General features: G+C 43.7%; 1 protein-coding gene across 1 annotated transcript in view; it reads right to left on the bottom strand.

The window, feature by feature from the left end:
* Positions 1-21,850, bottom strand: part of LOC147102854 (E3 ubiquitin-protein ligase rnf213-alpha-like) — a 175,188-nt gene that overhangs the window by 123,727 nt on the left and 29,611 nt on the right. Inside the window, 5 exon segments of the mRNA XM_085963739.1 lie at positions 786-1,054; positions 2,058-2,338; positions 11,712-11,893; positions 15,331-15,486; positions 19,136-19,227. Coding sequence (XP_085819865.1) covers positions 786-1,054; positions 2,058-2,338; positions 11,712-11,893; positions 15,331-15,486; positions 19,136-19,227 — 980 coding nt within the window.

The following is a 21,850-nucleotide window of genomic DNA, read 5'->3' as shown; positions in this document are numbered from 1 at the left end:
TTTAGTATAAACACAATGCAAACAAAACTTAGCCAGCAGCTCTAACATAAGAAGTTTATAAGTAGATAAGTAATTGTCTTTCAGAATATGAAGCATGCATATCATTATCATGCGTAGCTTAATTCTATGTATGAAGAATATGCAAGTATCTCCAAACCTATTTTTCTATTTGGTACCTCTATTTGGACTAATTTAGACTACACCGTGTAGATATCAGCTTTCAGCATCAGATAGGTAAAGGGAGTTTCTTCTCCAACTGAGAATTGAACAAACTTATTTTTCAGGTCCCACACAGATTCTTTGTAACAAGCCCACTTACCACTTTGCAACTGTTTTGAAAAGGTCACAATAGTCTCAAGCTATTTTGCAACAAAGAATCAGTAAGTAAATCTGAAAGTAGACAGGGGAATCGTGAGGAACAGGAGGAAGAGAAAATCTCATTGAATTGTCAGAACAGACCGTTGTACATGTGTTTTATCATCTTATCTTTAAAACTTGCAAATGCTGTAATGAAAATAAATTGCAGAACCCCGCTTGAACTTGCCCGATTCATTGCCACGGAGAGGGGAAGAAGACAAATTCTATCCCATGGAATGATCAGTTACCGTTATTTATTTTTTTGGTTAATGTCCTCTACGAATCAGCAAACAGTGATATAAAAAGATTTCATTGAAAATAAATTTCTGGTTGGTGCGCCAAATTCCCAACAGATTATAACAGTCAGGAGAAAGAGTAAAACCAAGAACAAGGCAGCCATAATAGTAAAAATTTTCCGCTGAACCTACTGTTGAGGTGTTGGGAAAAGTACTGTCATTTCTCTCAGGTCTCGGAGATGCTCTTCTGTACTTTCCTGAGGCAGCTGTAACATTCGGCAGATAGTTGCTAAGTCATTTGTATCTAACATCAAAGAGCAATGGTTCTGGATAACAAAAGCCAACATTCCAGCTACAAATGGATTTTTCACAAGTCTTTTGGATTTTGCTGCTTTTTTAGGTTCTGGCTGAGTGTAAGGGTCCAGAAATTTCTTCAGTTGCTCATTTATCAATTCTTTAGCCTGCAATAGAAAAGAAAAATAAATCATTGGAAAATATGTACGGGATAAACTCTTGCTTTTAAAAAGGTGTCACTTGTAAATAAGGCATTGGAATCTGCATCGAGGAACCCAATTATTTTATGTAATTTATAGTTATTTTAAAAAGTGATGTTTTAAAAAAAATGTATTTGAAGTTTTAGTTATGTTTTGGGGCCGATCTCTAATTCATAGAGTTGACAAATCTATGAATAGAGATTCCCTGCTACGATTGGCTCTCCATGCCCCACGTGATCCCAGGGGACGCTTCGAACTAACTTCGCCGCTGGGATACGCAAGCACTGCGCGCCGGCAGCTGGAGCAGGCCCAGGATCGGAATCCCACGCAGGCCCACAGCACAATGGCCGGCGCGCTAGGTAAGTGCAGGTCGGAGGCTGCACCCGCGGGAAGCCTCCGACCCGAATTTCTGGCCCATCAACTTTCCTTCATTATCACTGGGTCAAAACCCTGGAGCTACCTACTGAACAGTACTGTGGGAGTATCTTCACCAGATGGACTGCAATGATTCAAGGGGAAAGCTCACCACCAACTTCTCAAGGGCATCTAGTGATGGGCAATAAACGCTGTCCTTGTCAGCGACGCCCATATCCTCAGAATGATTTTTTTTTTTTAATTCAAATTATTTAAAAAAAATATACATCCTAGAAAAGATTGCTGGGATTTCCTACATTTTGAATAATTGACCATTCACATCTAAAAGGTTAGTCAGTCATATACAAACTGAACTGATTGTTTAAGTTCCAATCACTCCTCTGTCAAGCCTGAATCCATGAAACTTACAATTAAAAAAAATGTTTAGTCAGTCATATACAAACTGAACTGATTGTTTAAGTTCCAATCACTCCTCTGTCAAGCCTGAATCCATGAAACTTACAATTAAAAAAAATGTTTTTTTCACTGCTCATGCCACCAAACTATAACCAGATAGCACTACTTCATTTTTGTGACACTTATTGTGAATATTTACCTGTACTTCACCAAAATGGATTTGCTGTACCCATGCATTCAAGGCATATTCAGTCGTCCGGCTGCACAGCTGAAAATGCTTCAGTTGCAGCTTAAACTGCTCGAATGTTTCATTAGTCAGGGAACCAAGGAGGTCAAAGATAGTGTCCAGCATAATTCTCCCTCCTGTACCTATTGAGTGCAAAATCTTTTCTTCGAGAGTCTTTCCAAATAGTGTCAAGTTTTTCATTTTGTTCCAAAATGACTGTGGAAAGTTCATGATGCCATCATACTGGTGCCATTCTTAAAATAAAAAAGAAACTGATTACCTTGAGAAACAAGAAGATTAAGAAAACTATTTTAAACCATGTTTCTGCTATGACATTACTAAAAAAAATCCACTGGTTTGTAAGAGATGTTAATGCATTTTACATTCAATTAATCAGTATTTTTCACAAGCAAAATGATCCTCACATTTCATGACTTTGAATGTAATGCTAAATTCATTACAAGCAATGTACTTGCAATTTCCATAATGTAGCGATCCATGGCTAACTGATCGTAACAGGCATTACCACAATGTCGTGTTTGTAGAGAGGCTGATTCTCCTTATGTGGCTCGGTGTCAATTTTTTTGTCTTATAATACTCCTGTGAAGCGCCTTGGGACATTTTACTACGATAAAGGCGCTATATAAATACACATTGTTGTTGTTGTTATTCATTAAATCAGTCAATGCCTTTTATGACGGACGATATTATCACCTGTTACCAAATATCTCTTTATCAAGGGATTGTGCAGCTCAACTGTTGTTTGAAACACTGGAAGTCAGCCATGAAAGTTTCTCTATACAGTAACTAAAGGCATTACAGTAACTTGAATTCATCCTTGTCAGGTGACCCAGACAAGCCATCATAGTTAATACTAGATGGATACATCAACACAACCCCGGACCAGAAGATGTTGCACAAAATGAATGTTTACTGGGCCCCACAGAAGTGCTGCATAAATAGTGATTAATGAATAAAAACCTAGCAAACTCATCCAAGACCATGGAGAACGTTTACACATGAGTATCTCTCAGTGACGCAGAGATTTACTTTCGGTGATTAGTGATAACACATAATAAAATGTCCTCATATACTTTCTCCATAACTGATGTAAGATTAACTGGTCTATGTGTCACTCCTTTTTAGATGAATTTATCTGTGTCAGAAGGAGTCCAATTCTCACCCAGATATTTGCAATTTGAACAGTAAGAAGACTACTACAGAAAACTTTCGATTAACCGGCACTTAAATAACCGGAAATGTCGGTTAACCGGCAAAATTCAGGAGTAGGTTCAGGTAACTTTTATTACTTGCCTTCCTCCATGTGTTGCTGTGCAAGGGTGTGGCTGCAGCTGTTGCTAAGCTACAGAGATGCTTGCAACTTGTGGCCATTGTTTTGAACCTGACAGGGTTTGTTGCTTTATACGGAGCTCTCAGCTCCGTATCTTTTACTATAGCATTCGGTTATCCGGAATTTTTGATGAACCGGCACCACGTCGGTCCCGTCCGTGCCGGATAAAAAAAAGTTTCCTGTAACAATGGTTCTTTATCCACTGATGGAGTCCTAGGCCTAGAAATTCAGTAAGGCGCCGCCAGCTTTGCGGCCAGTTACCGCCTAAAGAGGGCTTCTGCGCCAATACAGGAGTTTGCGCTGATATTCAGCGCAGCGGTAATGGCGGCGGTAGCCGTTAGCGCTGCGCCGGCACCGATGACGTCATCGGTGTGCGCAGTGCCTCGGTTCCGCCCCGATACCAGCCCGATCACCATATTTAGTTGCGGCCGCCTCTTCCGCAGCGGCCGCAAACAGCGACCAGAAAACGGGGCCGTACTGTAGTCTTAGTGGGGCGCTTTAAGGTGGAGGTGCGGCCGGCCGCTTTTTCGGCAGCCGCCTGCCCGCACCTCCTTCCCCGGCCTCCTCCACGCCCCCACCCCCCCCACCCCGCGGCATTGCCGGCTGCTTTCCGCGAACCCGGCACTTCTCCGTGGTGCCGGGCTCATTTGCCGGCACTATCCAGCGGCGATCTCCCCGTTGCAGGCACCTCCCCCTTAAGAGGAGGAGGCCTGCAGTACCGCAGCCTGCTGCTCCGCAGCGGGTGGCGCAGCGGCGCCTAGAGCGCTGAAATTCAGTTTCAGCGCCCCAAGCGGGGGCGGGCACACCCTGGAATAGCGCCCGGTTCCGACTTGGGGCGCAAAAAGTGAATATCTGACGGTCCCAAATGGCTCTGCGCCCAGCGCTAACTTTTGGGCGCGAGCCAGCTGGCGGGGCCATAGTGAATTTCTAGGCCCTAGTGTGGATTTTGCTCTTGCTGAATAGATTTCCGTGTGTAAAACCAGTGTGACCAACGCAAATGCCAGTCAGTCGGATGCACTACTGAACAAGCGTGACCATTCAACCAAAGAAGCCACCATAGTCAAGCCTAATGTCAAGGAGGTCACTGCAGGAGTTCCTCAAGACAGTGTCCTAGGCCCAACCATCTTCCGCTGTTTCATCAATGCCCTTCCCTCCATCATAAGATCAGAAGTGGGGATGTTCGCTGATGATTTCATAGTGTTCAGTTCCATTCGCAAATCCTCAGATAATGAAGCAATCCATACACACATGCAGCAAGACCTGGATGACATTCAGGCTTGGGCTGATAAGTGGCAAGTAATATTCGTGCCACACAAGTGCCAGGCAATGACTACCTCCACCACCCCTTGACATTCAACGGGAGTACCATCACCGAATCCCCTACCATCAACATCCTGGGGGTCAGCATTGACCAGAAACCTAACTGGACCAGCCACATAAATATGTGTCTATAAGAGCAGGTCCCAATCCTCAGGTTTACTGCTTTTTCTGGCCAATTTATATGCCCACTCCTTGGATCTTATGCTATCCCTAATTTCGCTTGTTAGCCACGGTTGAGTCACCTTTTTTGTTTTATTTTTATGCCAAACTGGGATGAACAAATTCTGTAGTTCATCCATGCGATCTTTGAATGTTTGCCATTGCCTATCCACCGTCAACCCTTTGAGTGACATTCCCCAATCAATCCTACGCAACTCGCGCCTCATACCATCGTAGTTTCCTTTATTTAAATTCAGGACCCTAGTATCTGAGTCAACTACTTCACTCTCCATCTTAATGAAGATTTCTATATTATGATCGCTCCGACCCAAGGAGCCTCGCACAACAAGATTGCTAATTAATCCTTTCTCATTACATAATACCCAGTCTAAGATGGCCTGATCTCAAGCATAGGTTCCTTGCAGTCAGAATCAGGGGAATTTATAATGGGGAGCAAAGAAATGGCAGACCAATTAAATACATACTTTGGTTCTGTCTTCACAAAGGAGGACACAAATAACCTCCCAGAGATGTCGGAGAACATAGGGTCTAATGAGAGGGAGGAACTGAATGAAATCAGTATTTGTAGGGAAATGGTATTAGGGAAATTGACGGGATTGAGGGCCGATAAATCCCCAGGGCCTGATAATCTACATCCTAGGGTACTTAAGGAAGTGGCCCTAGAAATAGTAGATGCATTGCTGGTCATCTTCCAAAATTCGATAGACTCTGGAACAGTACCCATGGACTGGAGGGTAGCTAATGTTACCCCACTATTCAAAAAAGGTGGTAGAGAGAAAACGGAGAATTATAGACTGGTAAGCCTGACATCGATAGTGGGGAAAATGCTAGAGTCCATTATAAAAGATGTAATAGCAGAGCACTTGGAAAACAGTGACAGGATCAGACAAAGTCAACATGGATTTACAAAAGGTAAATCGTGCTTGACTAAACTACTGGAATTTTTTGAGGATGTAACTGGTAAAATAGATAGGGGAGAACCAGTGGATGTGGTGTATTTGGACTTTCAGAAGGCTTTCGATAAGGTCCCGCATAAGAGATTAGCATGTAAAGTTAAGGCACATGGGATTTGGGGCAAGGTATTGACTTGGATAGAGAACTGGTTGGCAGACAGAAAGCAAAGAGTTGGAATAAACGGGTCTTTTTCCGAGTGGCAGGCAGTGACTAGTGGGGTCCCGCAGGAATCGGTCCTAGAACCCCAGCTATTCACAATATATATTAATGATCTAGACAAGGGAACTAGATGTAATATCTCTAAGTTTGCAGACGACACAAAGCTGGGTGGGCGTGTGTGCTGTGAGGAGGATGCCGAGAAACTCCAGTATAATTTGGACAGGTTGGGTGATTGGGCAGAAGCATGGCAGATGCAATATAATGTGGATAAATGCGAGGTTATCCACTTTGGTGTCAAAAACAGGAAGGCAGATTATTATCTGAATGGCAATAGATTGGGAGAAGGGGAAGTGCAACGAGACCTGGGTGTCCTTGTGCACCAGTCGCTGAAGGTAAGCATGCAGGTGCAGCAGGTGGTTAAGAAGGCAAATGGTATGTTGGCCTTCGTAGCGAGAGGGTTCGAGTACAGGAACAAGGATGTCTTGCTGCAGTTGTACAGGGCCTTGGTGAGACCACATCGTGAGTATTGTGTGCAGTTTTGGTCGCCTTATCTGAGGAAGGATGTTCTTGCCATGGAGGGAGTGCAGCGAAGATTCACCAGGCTGATACCTGGGATGGCAGGAATGACGTATGAGAGATTGGGTCAATTGGGCTTATACTCGCTGGAGTTTAGAAGAATGAGAGAGGATCTCATTGAAACTTATAAAATTCTAACAGGACTAGACAGACTAGATGCAGGAAGGATGTTCCCGATGGCCGGGGAGTCCAGGACCAGGGGTCACAGTCTAAGGATATGGGGTAAGCCATTTAGGACTGAGATGAGGAGGAATTTCTTCACCCAGAGAGTGGTGAACCTGCGGAATTCTCTACCACAGAAGGCAGTAGAGGCTAATTCATTAAATATATTCAAGAAGGAGTTAGATATATTTCTTAAGGCTAAAGGGATCAAGGGATATGGGGAGAAAGCAGGGACAGGGTACTGAATTTGGATGATCAGCCATGATCTCATTGAATGGCGGAGCAAGCTCGAGGGGCCGAATGGCCTACTCCTGCTCCTATCTTCTATGTTTCTAGGTCAGAGGTTGGATATTCTGTGGGGAGTAACTCACCTCCTGACCAATGTTCCCTTTAATTTTTTTTTGGATGCATGGCCTCTTTAAGGGTGTGCACAGCCCATTCAAAATACCGCACATACACGGTTTTTCCCATTTAAAAGCCGGTGAGTCGGTTGTGTGGGAGCGCCAGAGCGCTGCACGGTCATGCAGTGAACATTGCTTCTCACTCCCCAAAGCCTTTCCACCATCTACAAGGCACAAGTCAGGAGTGTGACGGAATACTCTCCACTTGCCCGGATGAGTGCAGCTCCAACAACACTCAAGAAGCTCGACACCATCCAGGACAAAGCAGCCCGCTTGATTGGCACCCCATCCACCAACTTAAACATTCACTCCCTCCACCACTGGCGTACCGTGGCTGCAGTGTTTACCATCTACAAGATGCACTGCAGCATCTCATCAAAGCCTCTTCGACAGCACCTCCCAAACCTGCGACCTCTACCACCTAGAAGGACAAGGGCAGCAGGAGCATGGGAACACCACCACCTCCCAGTTCCCCTCCAAGTCACACACTATCCTGACTTGGAAATATATCATCGCTCCTTCATCGTCACTGGGTCAAAATCCTGGAACTCCCTCCCTAACAGCACAGTGGGAGTACCTTCACCACACAGACTGCAGCGGTTCAAGAAGGCAGCTCACCACCACCTTCTCAAGGGCAATTAGGGATGGGCAATAAATGCTGGCCTTACCAGCGACACCCACATCCCATTAATGCCTGGATGGGTGCAGCTCCAACAACACTCTCAAGGTCGACACTAGGGAAGTAAACTAGTGGCTCAATGACAGGGCCCATACAAGATTATGGAACAAGTAGAGCCCATAAGCTACAAAGTCAGTCACCACCCTGGGAGAAGACGGAAGGAACAGATCTATCATATTAATCAGCTAAAGTCATGGAGAGATCAGGAGACCCTTATGTCCAAGCCAGAAGTTCACCTGGCTGAAGAACTAATGGCACAGCAGTGTCTAAAACTACTAAAATTAGTCAAAAAAGATAGTACAGTATCCTTTATCCGAACTTCCGAAAACCGAAAACCTCTAAAAACCGAAAGTTTTTTCGTTCAGCGTAAGTCGTGCGCACGACATGACCAGAGTGGCGCACGACTTACGCTGAGCAGGGCAGAGGGTCACAGAGTTCCCTCCTGGGTAGGAGATTGCAGGCCGAGCCGGGCAGTGTGAAGGAGGTACCGGGAGAGTGAACCCGACAATACAGCGGCCCGTCCGATAGCTGCAGCGGCCTGTCCGATATTCTTTTCTCCACCCCCCACCCGACCCGACCCGACCCGTCCGATATTCTTTTCTCCCCCGACCCGACCCGACCCCCGACCCGAACCGCGGCCCGTCCGAAATTCTTTTCTCCCCCCGACCCCCTGCCGACTCCCCCCCAACCCCGACCCCCCGCCGACCCCCACCCCCGACCCCCCGCCGACCCCGACTCCCTGCCGAACACCCCTGCCGACCCCGACCCCCCGCCGACCCCCGACAAATTTCCCGATACCTTCTGAAATCCAAAAAATTCCGAAAACCGAAACTCAGCTGGTCCCAAGGTTTTCGGATAAAGGATAGTCTACCTGTATTGTTTTTACCTCTCGACCTGGGAAAATCCGTGTTATTAAATACGATAGCATAATGACTCTGGGGATAACGGTCTCGGTGAAACCATACCGGATCCCTGAGGTGAAGAGATAGGAGGTCTCCCAACAGACCAGGACAATGCTAGAGCTAGGGGTATTAGAAGAGTCTCATAGTGAATGGTCAAACCCTATAGTTATGGTACCAAAACCCGATGGGTCGTAGAGATTCTGTAATGATTTTAGAAAATTAAACGACGCATCCAAGTTTTGATGCTTTCCCCATGCCAAGGGTGGACAAGCTAATTGAACGTCTAGGAAATGGTAACTTCTTGTCCACCCTGGCCTTACAAACGGGTATTGGCAGATACCGTTAACTGATTATGCCAAAGTAAAAACAGCCTTTGTAACACCTTGAGGTCTATGCGAGTACCGAGTGATGCCATTTAGGTTGCATGGGACTCCTGACACCTTCAGCGGCTAATGGATCGGATTTTGAGGCCTCATGCTCAGTACACCGCTGAATGCCTAGATGATATCCTAATCTACAGCAGCAACTGGGAGTCTCACCAACAAAAATTAGAAGCAGTACTTGATAGCTTAAGAAAGGCAGGTTTGACAGCCAACCCATGGAAAGGCTATTTGGGTTTGCCAGAGGTGCGTTACTCGGGGTATGTAGTCGGGGGCGGACTAGTTAAGCTCCAACTTGACAAAGTATAGGCTTTTAGGAAATGGCCCAGACCCGTGACAAAAAACAAAGAACTTTTCTGGGCCTTATCAATGATTTATCCCAGATTTCGCCACCAGGGCGGTGCCTTTGACAGATTTAATCAAATCTGGGGAGTCGAACATGGTCCGACGGAGCACTGCAGGGGAAACAGCATTTGGGGATCTCCGGGATGACTTGTGCTTAGACCCGATACTGATCGTTCCGGATTTCTCCCGGGATTTTATCCTCCAGACGGATGCATCGGACGTTGGGCATGGGGAAGTACTGTCCCAGTTATTAAAGGGCCGACCATCCCGTAATGTATTCAAGTAGAAAGTTGCTACCTTGAGAACACAACTATGCTATAGTCAAGAAGGAATGTTTAGCAACCAAATGGGCAGTGGAGACACTAAACTACTATTAGGGAGAAACTTCCAGCTGCCCCTCTTAAGAGGATGTGGGTGAATAAAGAAAAGAATGCTTGGGTTACTGCTGGTTTTTGTTCCTCCAACCATATGCCTTTACAGTTGAACATTGAGCTGGGTCGGTACATGGGAATGGAGATGCCCTCTCCTGAATGTCGTGCCTTATGACAGAAATCGCTCGAGCCCCTGGCTCTTTTCTGGTGGGGGAGATAGGTAACAGCGTGAGAGAGGGATGATTATGTGAGCTATAGGCTTTTGAGAACTCTGTCCGCGATAGGGGTCAAATTTAAGAAGTTATATAAAATGTCAATGACCGATTCAAGACAGTATAGCTTTAAGAAATCATTGACCTTAATTGCCTTTAACCAGGATTGACTCCCAGCCTGTGAGGACAAAAGGCAAGGAAATAGTTCAGTTGAAGAGAGGAAGGAACTGAAAGTGTAAGTTGGAAAGTAATCCCTTTTACTGCCTTGTTCATCACTGTGCTTAAAGACCCAACTGCTGTGCATGAATAAACCTCACTTGCTTTAAGCTCTAGCCTGCGTGTTTAATTGACCACTAGGTCCTGGGCCTGCTTCAGCTTGTTACACGAGATAAACCTGTTTTTTTGTGTGATGTTAGCAGAGGGATAAATATTGGCCAGTACACTGAGAGAACTCCACTGCTCTTTTTCACATAGTGTCATGGGATCTTTTATGCCCACTTGAGAGGGCAGACATGGCTTCGGTTTAATGTATCATCTTAAAAACGACACCTTCAACAGTACAGCAGTCCCTTAGAACTGTACTTGAGTGTTAACCTAGATTATATTCCAAGTCTCTGGAGTTGAGCTTGAACACATAAGCTTCTGACTCAGAGGAGAAAGCTATGACTGAACCAAGGCTGACACTGACTGGTGGGTTTCTGATGTCGTCACTCATGATCTGAGAATGAGTCACATAGGCAGGAGAGACAGTGAACCAAACCAGGAGGAGACATCAAAGTCATATCAACAGGAGAGAGAGCAGTATGCAGCCTCTGCAGGGAAAAAACATGTGGGGACTCAGGATGGGCAGACAGAAAAGCAGCAACACAGAGAAAATGTCAAGAGCTGGAGGTTGGTGCGTGGAAGGTTGTACATTAGACGTCTGGTGGGAGAGATCAGGAGCTGGAGACCTGGGGGGTGGAGAGAAATGGCAGGAGCCAGAAGCCTGGAAAGAGAAAAGATCAGGAATTGGAAGCTTGGGAGAAGCAGGAAAGATCAGGAGCCTTGGATGCTGGGGAATAGAGAAAGGTCAGGAGCTGAGGGCTTGAGACCAGTCTGTGGACCTGATCTGCAGAGGAAATTGCAACAAGACACAAAAAATTAACTGCTACAACTACTGAAGTATTATTCACCGACAAGGGAGAAACCGGGGGCTTTGCAGAAACTGATTCCAATCGTGAATGAAAGCCTGGTGTAACCAACTCTTGGTTGTAGAATACAGAGCACAGATACACCATCATTTGAAAGTTACCCATGAGGACAGAAAGAACTATTTCAAAGTAAGACGACAAGAGGGAACAAATCTTTTGCCTTTACCCCAATTTCAGTATCAGCCATTATGACTAGTATAGCTGCCATTTCCTGTAGTGAGCATAAGCTTGTCTACAGAAATTTGAAATGTTTACCCTCCTGGATAGAGGACCTTATAACAAATATTTTACTATTTTTGGAGTGGGCATTATTTTTTAAATGGAATCCCCCACAGACGTAGCATTTTAACGGTAATATATACAGTTCTCTTCACATTGTCTTCATGTACTTGCTTGTTTGTCAGACAGACCCTAGTAGCAACACAGATCCCTTATAGTTTCTTACCATTTTCACTTAGATAAGGTATTTTTAAAATCCGTACAGTAATTTCTTTAATTTGTGCAATAACTTCTTTACTCTGTCTATTCCTTTTCTCTACAGCATAGCAATATTTAAAGGTGCTTCCCTTGAGATAAGGATCAACAGTCAAGTAGCTTTGTACAAGATGTCCATTTTTGTTGAGATCCCTAAATGACAAAGAGAGAATTATATGAACTGAAGGACAAAATGATAAACACCTTGTATATTTCCCTTGGGTGGCACATTATCACTTGTCAGTCACCTTAATAAGAACATAAGAATTAGGAGCAGGAGTAGGCCATACGGCCCTTCAAGCCTGCTCCGCCATTCAATAAGATCATGGCTGATCTTTGACCTCAACTCTACTTTCTCCGATCCCCATATCCTTTGATTTCTCTAGAGTCCAAAAAAATCTAGCTCTATCAGCCTTGAATATACTTAAGGACTCTGCATCCACAGCCCTTTCATGTAGAGAATTCCAAAGATTCACAACCCTCTGAGTAAAGAATTTCCTCCTCATCTCAGTCTTAAATGGCTGACCCCTTATCCTGAGACTCTGCCCCTTAGTTCTAGCCTCTCCAACCAGCGGAAACAACCTCTCAGCATCTACCCTGTTAATCCCCCTCAGAATCTTATGTTTCGAGGAGATCACCTCTCATTCTTCTAAACTCCAGAGAGTATAGGCCCAATCTACTCAATCTCTCCTCATAGGACAACCCTCTCATCCCAGGAATCAATCTAGTAAAGCTTCGTTGCACTGCCTCTAAGGCATGTATGTCCTTTCTCAGATAAGGAGACCAAAACTGTGCACAGTACTACAGGTGTGGTGTCACCAAAACCCTGTACAATTATAGTAAGGCTTCCTTACTCCTGTATTCCAATCCCTTTGCAATAAAGGCCAACATGCCATTTGCTTTCCTAATTGCTTGCTGTACCTGCATGCTAACTTTCTGTGCTTCCTGTACGAGGACACCTAAATCTCTCTGAACACCAGCATTTAATAGTTTTTCACTACTTTAAAAATATTTTGTTTTTCTATTTTTTCTACCAAAGTGGATAACCTCACATTTCCCCACATTATACTCCATCTGCCACCTTATTGCCTACTCACTTAACCTGTCTTTATCCATTTACAGGCTCTTTGTGCCCTCTTCACAGCTTACTTTCCCACCTGGCTTTGTATTGTCAGCAAACTTAGATACATTGCACTTGGTCCCTTCATCTAAGTTATTAATATGGATTATAAATAGCTGAGGCCCAATCACTGATCCTTGCGGCACCCCACTAGTTATAGCCTGCCAACTGGAAAATGACCCATTTATCCCTACTCTCTGTTTTCTGTCATTAATCAATCCTCTATCCATGCTAATATATTACCCCCAACCCCATGAGCCTTTATCTTGCGTAGCAACCTTTTATGTGGCACCTTATCGAATGCCTTTTGGAAATCCAAATATACTACATCCACTGGTTCCCCTTTATCTACCCTGCTAGTTGCATCCTCAAAAAACTCTAATAAATTTGTTAAACACGATTTCCATTTCATAAAACCATGTTGACTCTGCCTAATCATATGATTTTCTAAGTGCCCTGTTACCACTTCCTTAATAATGGATTCCAGCATTTTCCTGACGACTGATGTCAGGCTAACTGGCCTGTAATTCCCTGTTTTCTCTCTCCCTTTCTTGAATAGCGGGGTTACATTTGCTACCTTCCAATCCACTGGGACTGTTCTAGAATCTAGGGAATTTTGAAAAATCACAACCAATGCATCCACTATCTCTGCAGCCACCTCTTTTAGAACCCTAGGATGTAGGCCGTCAGGTCCAGAGGATTTGTCAGCTTTTAGTCCCATTAGTTTCTCAAGTACTTTTTCTTTACTGATATTAATTACTTTTAAGCTCCTTACTCTTAATAGACCCTTGGTTCCCCACTATTTTTGGTATGCTTTTTGTGTCTTCTACTGTGAAGACAGATACAAAATATTTGTTTAAAGTCTCTGCAGTTTCCTTATTCCCTATTATAATTTCACCTGTCTCAGCCTCTAAGGGACCAATGCTTACTTTTGCTACTCTCTTCTTTTTTGCATACTTGTAGAAGCGCTTACAATCTGTTTTTATATTTCTTGCTAGTTTATTCTCATTCTATTTTCTCCCTTTTTTATCATTTTTTTGGTCATCCTTTGCTGGTTTCTAAAGCTCTCCCAATCTTCAGGCTTATTACTATTCTTCACATTATAAGCCTCTTCTTTTAATCTAATACTATCCTTAACTTTTTTAGTTAGCCATGGATGGATCACTTTTCCCGTGGAGTTTTTAATTCTCAATGGAATGTATATTCGTTGAGAATTTTGGAATATTTCTTTAAATATTATCTACTGTCATACCTTTCCATCTAATTTCCCAATCTACCTTAGCTAACTTGTCGCTCATACCTATGTAATTGGCTTTATTTAAGTTTAGGACTCTTGTTTCCGATTTAAATATTTCATTCTCAAAATTTCACATTGAGTTTATCATATTATGATCACTCTTCCCCAGAGGATCCGTTACTGAGAGATTACTAATTAACCCCGTCTCATTACACAATACAAGATCTAAAATAACCTGTTCCCTGGTTGGTTCCATGACGTACTGTTCTTGGAAACTGTCTTGAATGCATTCCATGAACTCATCCTCCAGACTACCTTTGCCAATTTGATTTGCCCAGTCTACATGAAGATTTTAAAGTCCCCCATGATTATTTTATTACCTTTGTTACAAGCTCCTCTTATTTGTTGATTAATACTCTGTCCAACGGTATAGCTACTGTTTCGGGGCCTATAAACTACTCCCACCAATGTTTTCTGCCCCTTGATATTTCTTATCTCCACCCATACTGATTCTACTTCCTGATCTTCTGAGCCAAGATCTTTTCTCACTACTGTCCTTATGTCATCCTTCATTATCAGGGCTACCCTCCTCCTTTTCCATTCTGCCTTGAGCTTTGTGTTCATATTGCACAATATAAACTCTGCAATTTAAACCCCACTGATGTACTGGAGGTATTACTAAGCAAAACCAGCCCAGGACTTATCAATTTAGTGAATGCTTTACTCCAGAATCCTAGCAGAATAAGAGTAACATGCCAGAACAGTGCCAGAGTGATGGCTCCATGGCATGTTACATCTGTATCTGATTGAACAAAATTCCTTTTTAACTATATGGAGCAGAAACATCTCACTGACTAAATTGGCATGATATTTATAACCTTATCTTTTGACCAGATTAAACCTAGCAATATTGCTACTTATTTACCAACAAATAGGGAATGTTACTGCTGGCTGTGAATTACCACTACTCTGCTCAATTAATGCACATTAACTAAAACACCAATTAAGACAATTGAAGGGGGGGATGAATTTGACTAAAATAAGTAAATATGGGCCCAATGAAAGTCCTATCAAATACTAAATATGCTAGACAGGTAATGGATGCCTTACTCTAACTATAGATAATACACCATGCCTAACACAGAATTGATTTGATTCACATATTGTGCTAACAGTCCAACAAACTAGAGAACATAGTTAATTGCTGTATACAGTACATTTGTTTCACCTTACCGGATAGAACTGTCTAAAAGTATTTCACTTCCATTTTCAAAAAGTATATACAATTTGTCATTTCTTTGATTAAAGCAAACTTCCGTTGGAATTATAGCATGGATATAAATAGTGAGCATGTGTGATGCAGCTGGATTACGACGAGCTGCTGGTTGACTGTAATAAAGAGAAAAAAATAAAATAAAATCAATCAGTTAACAACTGAAAATAAATTGTAAAGCTAGCTTTAGTAGACAGTCACATCGAGTGGGTTCAAGCCCTTTCCCACCAAGATTTCAGCTTATAATCTAGGCTAACATGACAGTGCAGTGTCAGGGGTGATGTTTGTGATGAAGACATTAAACCAAGCTCCTGTATACCTATTATTAATATGGATGTTAAAGATTATGTGATACAGGGAGCTCGCCCAGACCTGGTCACCACTCTTACCTCAACCAAAAACAAACTAATTGGACATTAATTTCGTTGGTGTTTGTGAGATCTTGCAGCAAGCAAAGTTGCTACCATGTTTCCCTGCATAAGAATAGTCAGTGTACTTTAAAGTCATCCATTGTATGTGAAGGGCTTTCAGACTTTTCTGAGAGATGAGATAAGGTACTACAGGTAGACTATCCTTTATCCGAAAACCTCGGGACCAGCCGTGTTTCGGTTTTAGGAAAATTTCGGATTTCGGAAGGTGCGCGAAAACACTTCGGTTTTCAGAGGTAATTCGGTTTTCGGGAGTGCGGATAAAGGATACACTATCCCTTATCCGAAAGGGTGGGATAAATAACGACTATAAATACTGTAGTTACAGGGATAAATACTGTAGTACAGTTTATTTGTAAGGAAAGCATTCAGTACACTTACGCTGAGCGATTTCGGTTTTCAGAAGTGCAGAAAAATGCTACACTATCCCTTATCCGGCTAGGCCTGTAAGTCGTGCGCCACTCTGGTCATGTCGTGCGCACGACTTACGCTGACCGAAAAAACCTTCGGTTTTTAGAGGGTTTCGGTTTTCGGAAGTCCGGATAAAGGGTAGTCTACCTGTATCTTTATTTTTTCATTTAGAAATTGTCATTGTTTAGAAGAGTTCCTGACTTCAGAATGGGCTGAAATTTAATAACCCCATTAAATTTATCTTTTGTCTCTTAAAAAAAAAATTATGCAAATTATTCCATTTGAAAGCCTCAGGCTTGCTCAAAAGTCTGGGCTTGAAGTAGACATCTTGACCAACAGCTAACAATCTATTATTCAGGGAGATGCTGCACTCTGAAACTGTGCAGTGTGCACAAGTTCCCACCTTGCTTCAGTAGTATTTTCTTACCATTGTTTGTCTTATGACAGGATTTTTGCCTCTTATTCCTCAAATGATTTTAGGTTGTATTTAAATATCCACTGGTGAATCAAACTGCTTATATTTATCTCCCAAAAGAAGTCAGACAGCAGCTGTCCTTTCTGTTATTTATACTTAGCCAAAGCTAAAACCAGGAATGTGTTTATTTTTCTCTCTTCATTTTGACACCACAATAGTTGAATAAAATGAAACACCTTGAGCTAAAACATCATTCCACAGGTAAATTCCAGAATTTTCCACTTGATAATTCAAGTGGAATTATCAAGCCTGGACAGACTAGATGCAGGAAGGGTGTTTCTGATGGCCGGGGAGTCCAGAACCAGGGGTCATAGTCTAAGGATAAGGGGTAAGCCATTTAGGACTGAAATGAGGAGGAATTTCTTCACCCAGAGAGTGGTGAACCTGTGGAATTCTCTGCCACAGAGGGCGGTGGAGGCCAGTTCATTAAGTATATTCAAGAAAAAGTTGGATATATTTCTTAAAGCTAAAGGGATCAAGGGATATGAGGAGAAGGCAGGGACAGGGTACTGAATTTGGATGATCAGCCATGATCTCATTGAATGGCGGAGCAGGCTCGAAGGGCCGAATGGCCTACTCCTGCTCCTATCTTCTATGTATCTATGTATCTATGTATAACAATAGAGTAAGTGATGTGTGTGCAAGAGGGGAGGAGAGAGACAAAACAAGATAGATGACACACAGACTGAGAGATAGAATATATTAGCAAAAGACAATCAGACAGACTGTGAGAAAAGGAAACAAAAAGAAAGACAGAGTATGGGGGAGAAATTCCTTTAGTCCAGTTTTTGGGCCTGAAATAGGCAACTCCACAGGCAGCTCAACCATTTTATAAGAATGAATGAATGTGGGGCTGCTAGCCTCATTAGCAGCGGCACGAAGTCCCGGGAGGATGAGAAGAACAGGAGGGGGCCCTCGGGAATGCTGTGGAGCTGGGAGGAGCACTACTGCCACCATGTTTTAGTGGTAGTCAATTACTAGGCCACATCCACGCCTGGGAAAGCCCAAATTTCCTGCGGAGTGGTGGGGGGGTGGCGGGGGGGGAAGAGGGCGGTCTTTAAACAGGCGCAAGGCCCCTCGTTAGCACATGCAAGGGGCCTAGTGCCTGTTTAAGGCAGCTGCTCCAGAAAAATGGCCCAAACCCAATATCAAGTTGCACGTCTTTCAGGCGTCCTTAGGGTGCAGGACGTTGGTCCCTGAAATTGGTCCTCCTCGTGCCCACTTTACGCCCATAAAATGGGCATAAGAAGACCCAATTTCTTCTCCTATGACCTGCTGTAACAACATTTGCAAACATCAGGTGCCCTCTCCACAGATCTATTCCTGGCCCATTTTTATCTGCCATGCCACAGGACCTGATCTCTTCCAGCAAGCTGCACCATAGCGATGAGAAGCATTGTGTCACCAGGGTAATTACTGTGCATCCAAGCACAGGAGTCCTGGATGACGGGAATGAAGTCTGTTAGTGAGCCAGTTTTCGGTCAGGCGCAAGATGTCACTGAATTCATCCAGGATGAGGTCTAAAATAGTTTGCAAGGGAGAAAGCCTTATGTAGGGAATTCCTCTGTGGGGGATCAACCAGGAGGTCAATAGAAATGGCGGGTGCAGCAAAGAGAGGAGCAGAGAGAAGGGTAGAGGTTTTCCCCAGGATCCGGGATGACCGGCAGGAGAAGGGGATGATAAGTTGGTGCTGCTTTAGGATAACCAGCGACAAGTCATGCAGTAATCGCAGCAGAAGATGCTTAGATCCTAACAGGGGAACCGTGGGCCAATCCAAGATGGACTTAAAACTGGGGCAGCAGCAGGAGAAGTTGGCAAAGAAGTACCATGGAGTGGAATGGGGTGAAGAGGGCACGTCACAACTCACAGTGAGGGGCAGGGAGAAAGTGAGCAGAAATGCATAGCTGGGCCTGGGCGAGGAATACAAGACGACAGCTGGAAGTGGAGCAGAGTGAGCTGGGAAACGATAGGTGGGAGAGCTCAGGTCGGGAGCCGCAGCAAATATGTACATGCGGCTGGACACAAGGGATGATCATGAGTTACAGAGACATGTAGAAATGAAGGAAATCATAATATTATTTATAATAATAATCATATCATAAAAACCTGCCACAAGAGAACAGCAATATATTTCCAGACTCCTTTTTTCCTGAGGCAGTGTTTTTTTCCGCTAACATAAGATCTTTGGGACTAGATTTCCTCACATTTTGATTTTGGAGTGGAGGAGAAAGGAATTGAAACAGTTGTGCTCAATTCAAACTGCTTATTAAACCCTAAACTAGATTTTTCCTTTTTTGCCAAAGTCGTAACACGCTGCTCTCTGCTAATATATATATTTTATTATGTCATACAACAAAAACAGCTCTCACTGAAGATAAATATCACATGATAGTGCTTAATGCTATTAGTTCTACTTTAAAAAAAACATTGTTAGGAAAATAATGGACTCACCTCTGATCATTCGATTGTTTTTCGCCTTGCTGCATTGGATTTGATTCTGGAATGTTCTTGTTCAGTTTGTCATCATTCGTTTTGCTTCCAACCTGTGGAAGCAGTTTGCAAAAAAATTATTTCTTTCTGCCACATTATAGTTCAGAAACAAATTGCAATATTAACAAGTCGTGAAATCAATACAAAGTACTGCATTCCATGACGATTAAGTAGCTATACTAGTTAATATGGAGGACAAAATGGAATTATTTGAATTATCCCTGATTTCAGAGTGCAATATTTCTTTGTAAATTGATGCAGTGGAGATTACCTGGCCACATCCATCTTTATGAATACAGCAGCCAGTCTTTCTCCTTGGCTTGTGGTCTAGTCAGGTCCAATCATTTTGTAAATGCCCGGAGTATCATTTCCAATTCGGAGCAGGGTACAGCAAAATTTGTTGGAAAATAAAACGGGCGCAGAGTAAAAACGGGCGCGGTGTTAAACGGGCGCGGTGTAAAAACGGGCTGCCGATTCACTATGGGCCCGTTTTGCACTACTGGTGAAGACCAATTTCACACTCGTAGAGTGGTTTTTAAGGCTGGTGGCTGACTTAGCCTATGTCCAGTTTGGTCCATAAATTGTTTAAATATCATAGACTTTTCGACATACGCCACTTAGAAAAGTAAACTGCAGAGAATGGTTGATACTTTTGTTTTATAAAAGGATGCTGTTGTTGGCTAATTTTCTGAAAGCAAATTTTAGTATGGGTGCTGGATTTCAGTGAGCCAGCAACTTGTTAATTGAGCACTTTATACCCATTTTCAGAATGGAGGAAGAGGACAAAATACCAGCGGTACAAGGGAACCTAAAAATAATGGAACGGGGAGGAATTTGGTGGATTTAATAAATGGTAATGGAGAAAATAATGGAACTTAAGATAGGTAACTCTCCAGGACCCAATGGTTTCCACCCCAGAGTATTGAAAGAAATAGGTGAGGAAATTGCAAATGCGTTAGTCATAATTTTCCAAAGCTCTCTAGATTCAGGAGTTGTGCCTCTTCCAACACCTCTCCTCCATAGTCCAGCTCAGGGAGACTGCTCTCAATTGGTTCCACGCTTGCCTATCCAATCATAGCCAGAGTATCTCCAGCAATTGCTTCCTTTCCCACCACCACATAGTTAACTCTGGAGTTCGCAAAGAATTTTTCCATGGCCCCCTCCTCTTCATCATCTACATGTTGCCCCTTGACCATGCCAACAACAACAACAACTTGTATTTATATAGCGCCTTTAACATAGTAAAACGTCCCAAGGCGCTGCACAGGAGTATTTTAAGACAAAAAATTTGACACCGATCCACATAAGGATAAATTAGGGCAGGTGACCAAAAGCTTGGTCAAAGAGGTAAGTGTTCAGGAGCGTCTTAAAGGAGTAAAGAGAGGTAGCGAGGTGGATAGGTTTAGGCAGGGAATTCCAGAGCTTAGGGCCTAGGCAACAGAAGGCACAGCCACCAGTGGTTGAGCGATTATAATCAGGGATGCTCAGAGGGCAGAATTAGAGGAGCGCAGATATCTCGGGGGGTGGGTTGTGGGGCTGCAGGAAATTACAGAGATAGGGAGGGGTGAGACCGTGGAGGGATTTGAAAACAAGGATGAGAATTTTGAAATCGAGGCATTGCTTAACCAGGAGCCAAAGTAGGTCAGCGAGCACAGGGGTGGTGGGTGAACAGGACTTGGTGCGAGTTTTGGATGACCTCAAGTTTACATAGGGTGGAAATTGGGAGGCCAGCCAGGAGTGCGTTGGCGCAGCGCACCATCCACAGACATGGGATCAGCTTCAACATGTTCACTGATGAGACTCAGCTCCACTTCTCCACCACCTCTCTTAACCAATCTACTATCACTCCGGGTCTGATATTCCGTCTTGAATGAGCCACAATTTCCTCCAGCTAAACATCGGTAAGACCAAAGCCATCGTCTTTAGCCCCTGCCATAAACTCCATACCCTTGCCACCAATTCCATCAACCTCCCCGGCCACTAACTCAGCCTAAACCAGACTTTCCATAATTTAGGGGTCCTATTCGGCCGAGAGCCGAGTTTCCAACCCCAAATCCTTTCCATCGCAAAGACAGCCTACTTCCACCTCCGTAGCATCGCCCACCTCAGCCCAACTGCTGCTGAAACCCATCAGTGTCTTTTTCACATCCGGACTCGACGATCAGAAATTCGGGCATGCACTAAGCACAATTTTACAAACATGAAATCATGCATGCCTTCCCTGAATTTCAGTATGCATTTGCAGAGGATCAGGCTCCTGCCAAGAGTTTGAAGCCACAAAATTAATATGTTCTCAAAATCCTGAAAGCCAAAGTTTGATACCCATTTTGGAAATAAGTGACGGCCATCAGACACGGTTCCAGGCAAAATGGGAAGACATGTCTCGCATCTCAGCGCTGGCTGCGTCAGGCCAGCCCAATTTTGTGAAGGTGGCCTCAAGCAGGCGTCTGGCCTCCTATTTGCGAGTGCAGTAGGCCTAACGCCCGTTTCATGTGCCGGCCCTGGATGCCCATTTATCTGCCTTTACCAATATGGCGTGCGGCGCACTTACGGCCAGGAATGTGCGATCACGCCGCAGTGGATGCTTTCCGCCTGTAAAATGGACACGTCGCCAAACAATTTCTCGGCCAACGAGTTTGTTTCTTTTATTCTCATTTACTTTCAATACAGATTTAC

Source organism: Somniosus microcephalus, chromosome 21 (genome assembly GCF_052327205.1).
Source record: "Somniosus microcephalus isolate GS21.2 chromosome 21, FLI_Smic_1.0, whole genome shotgun sequence".
Taxonomy (NCBI): domain Eukaryota; kingdom Metazoa; phylum Chordata; class Chondrichthyes; order Squaliformes; family Somniosidae; genus Somniosus; species Somniosus microcephalus.
Note: the sequence above shows the minus strand (reverse complement) of the source record. Positions and strands in the feature narration are given on the sequence as shown.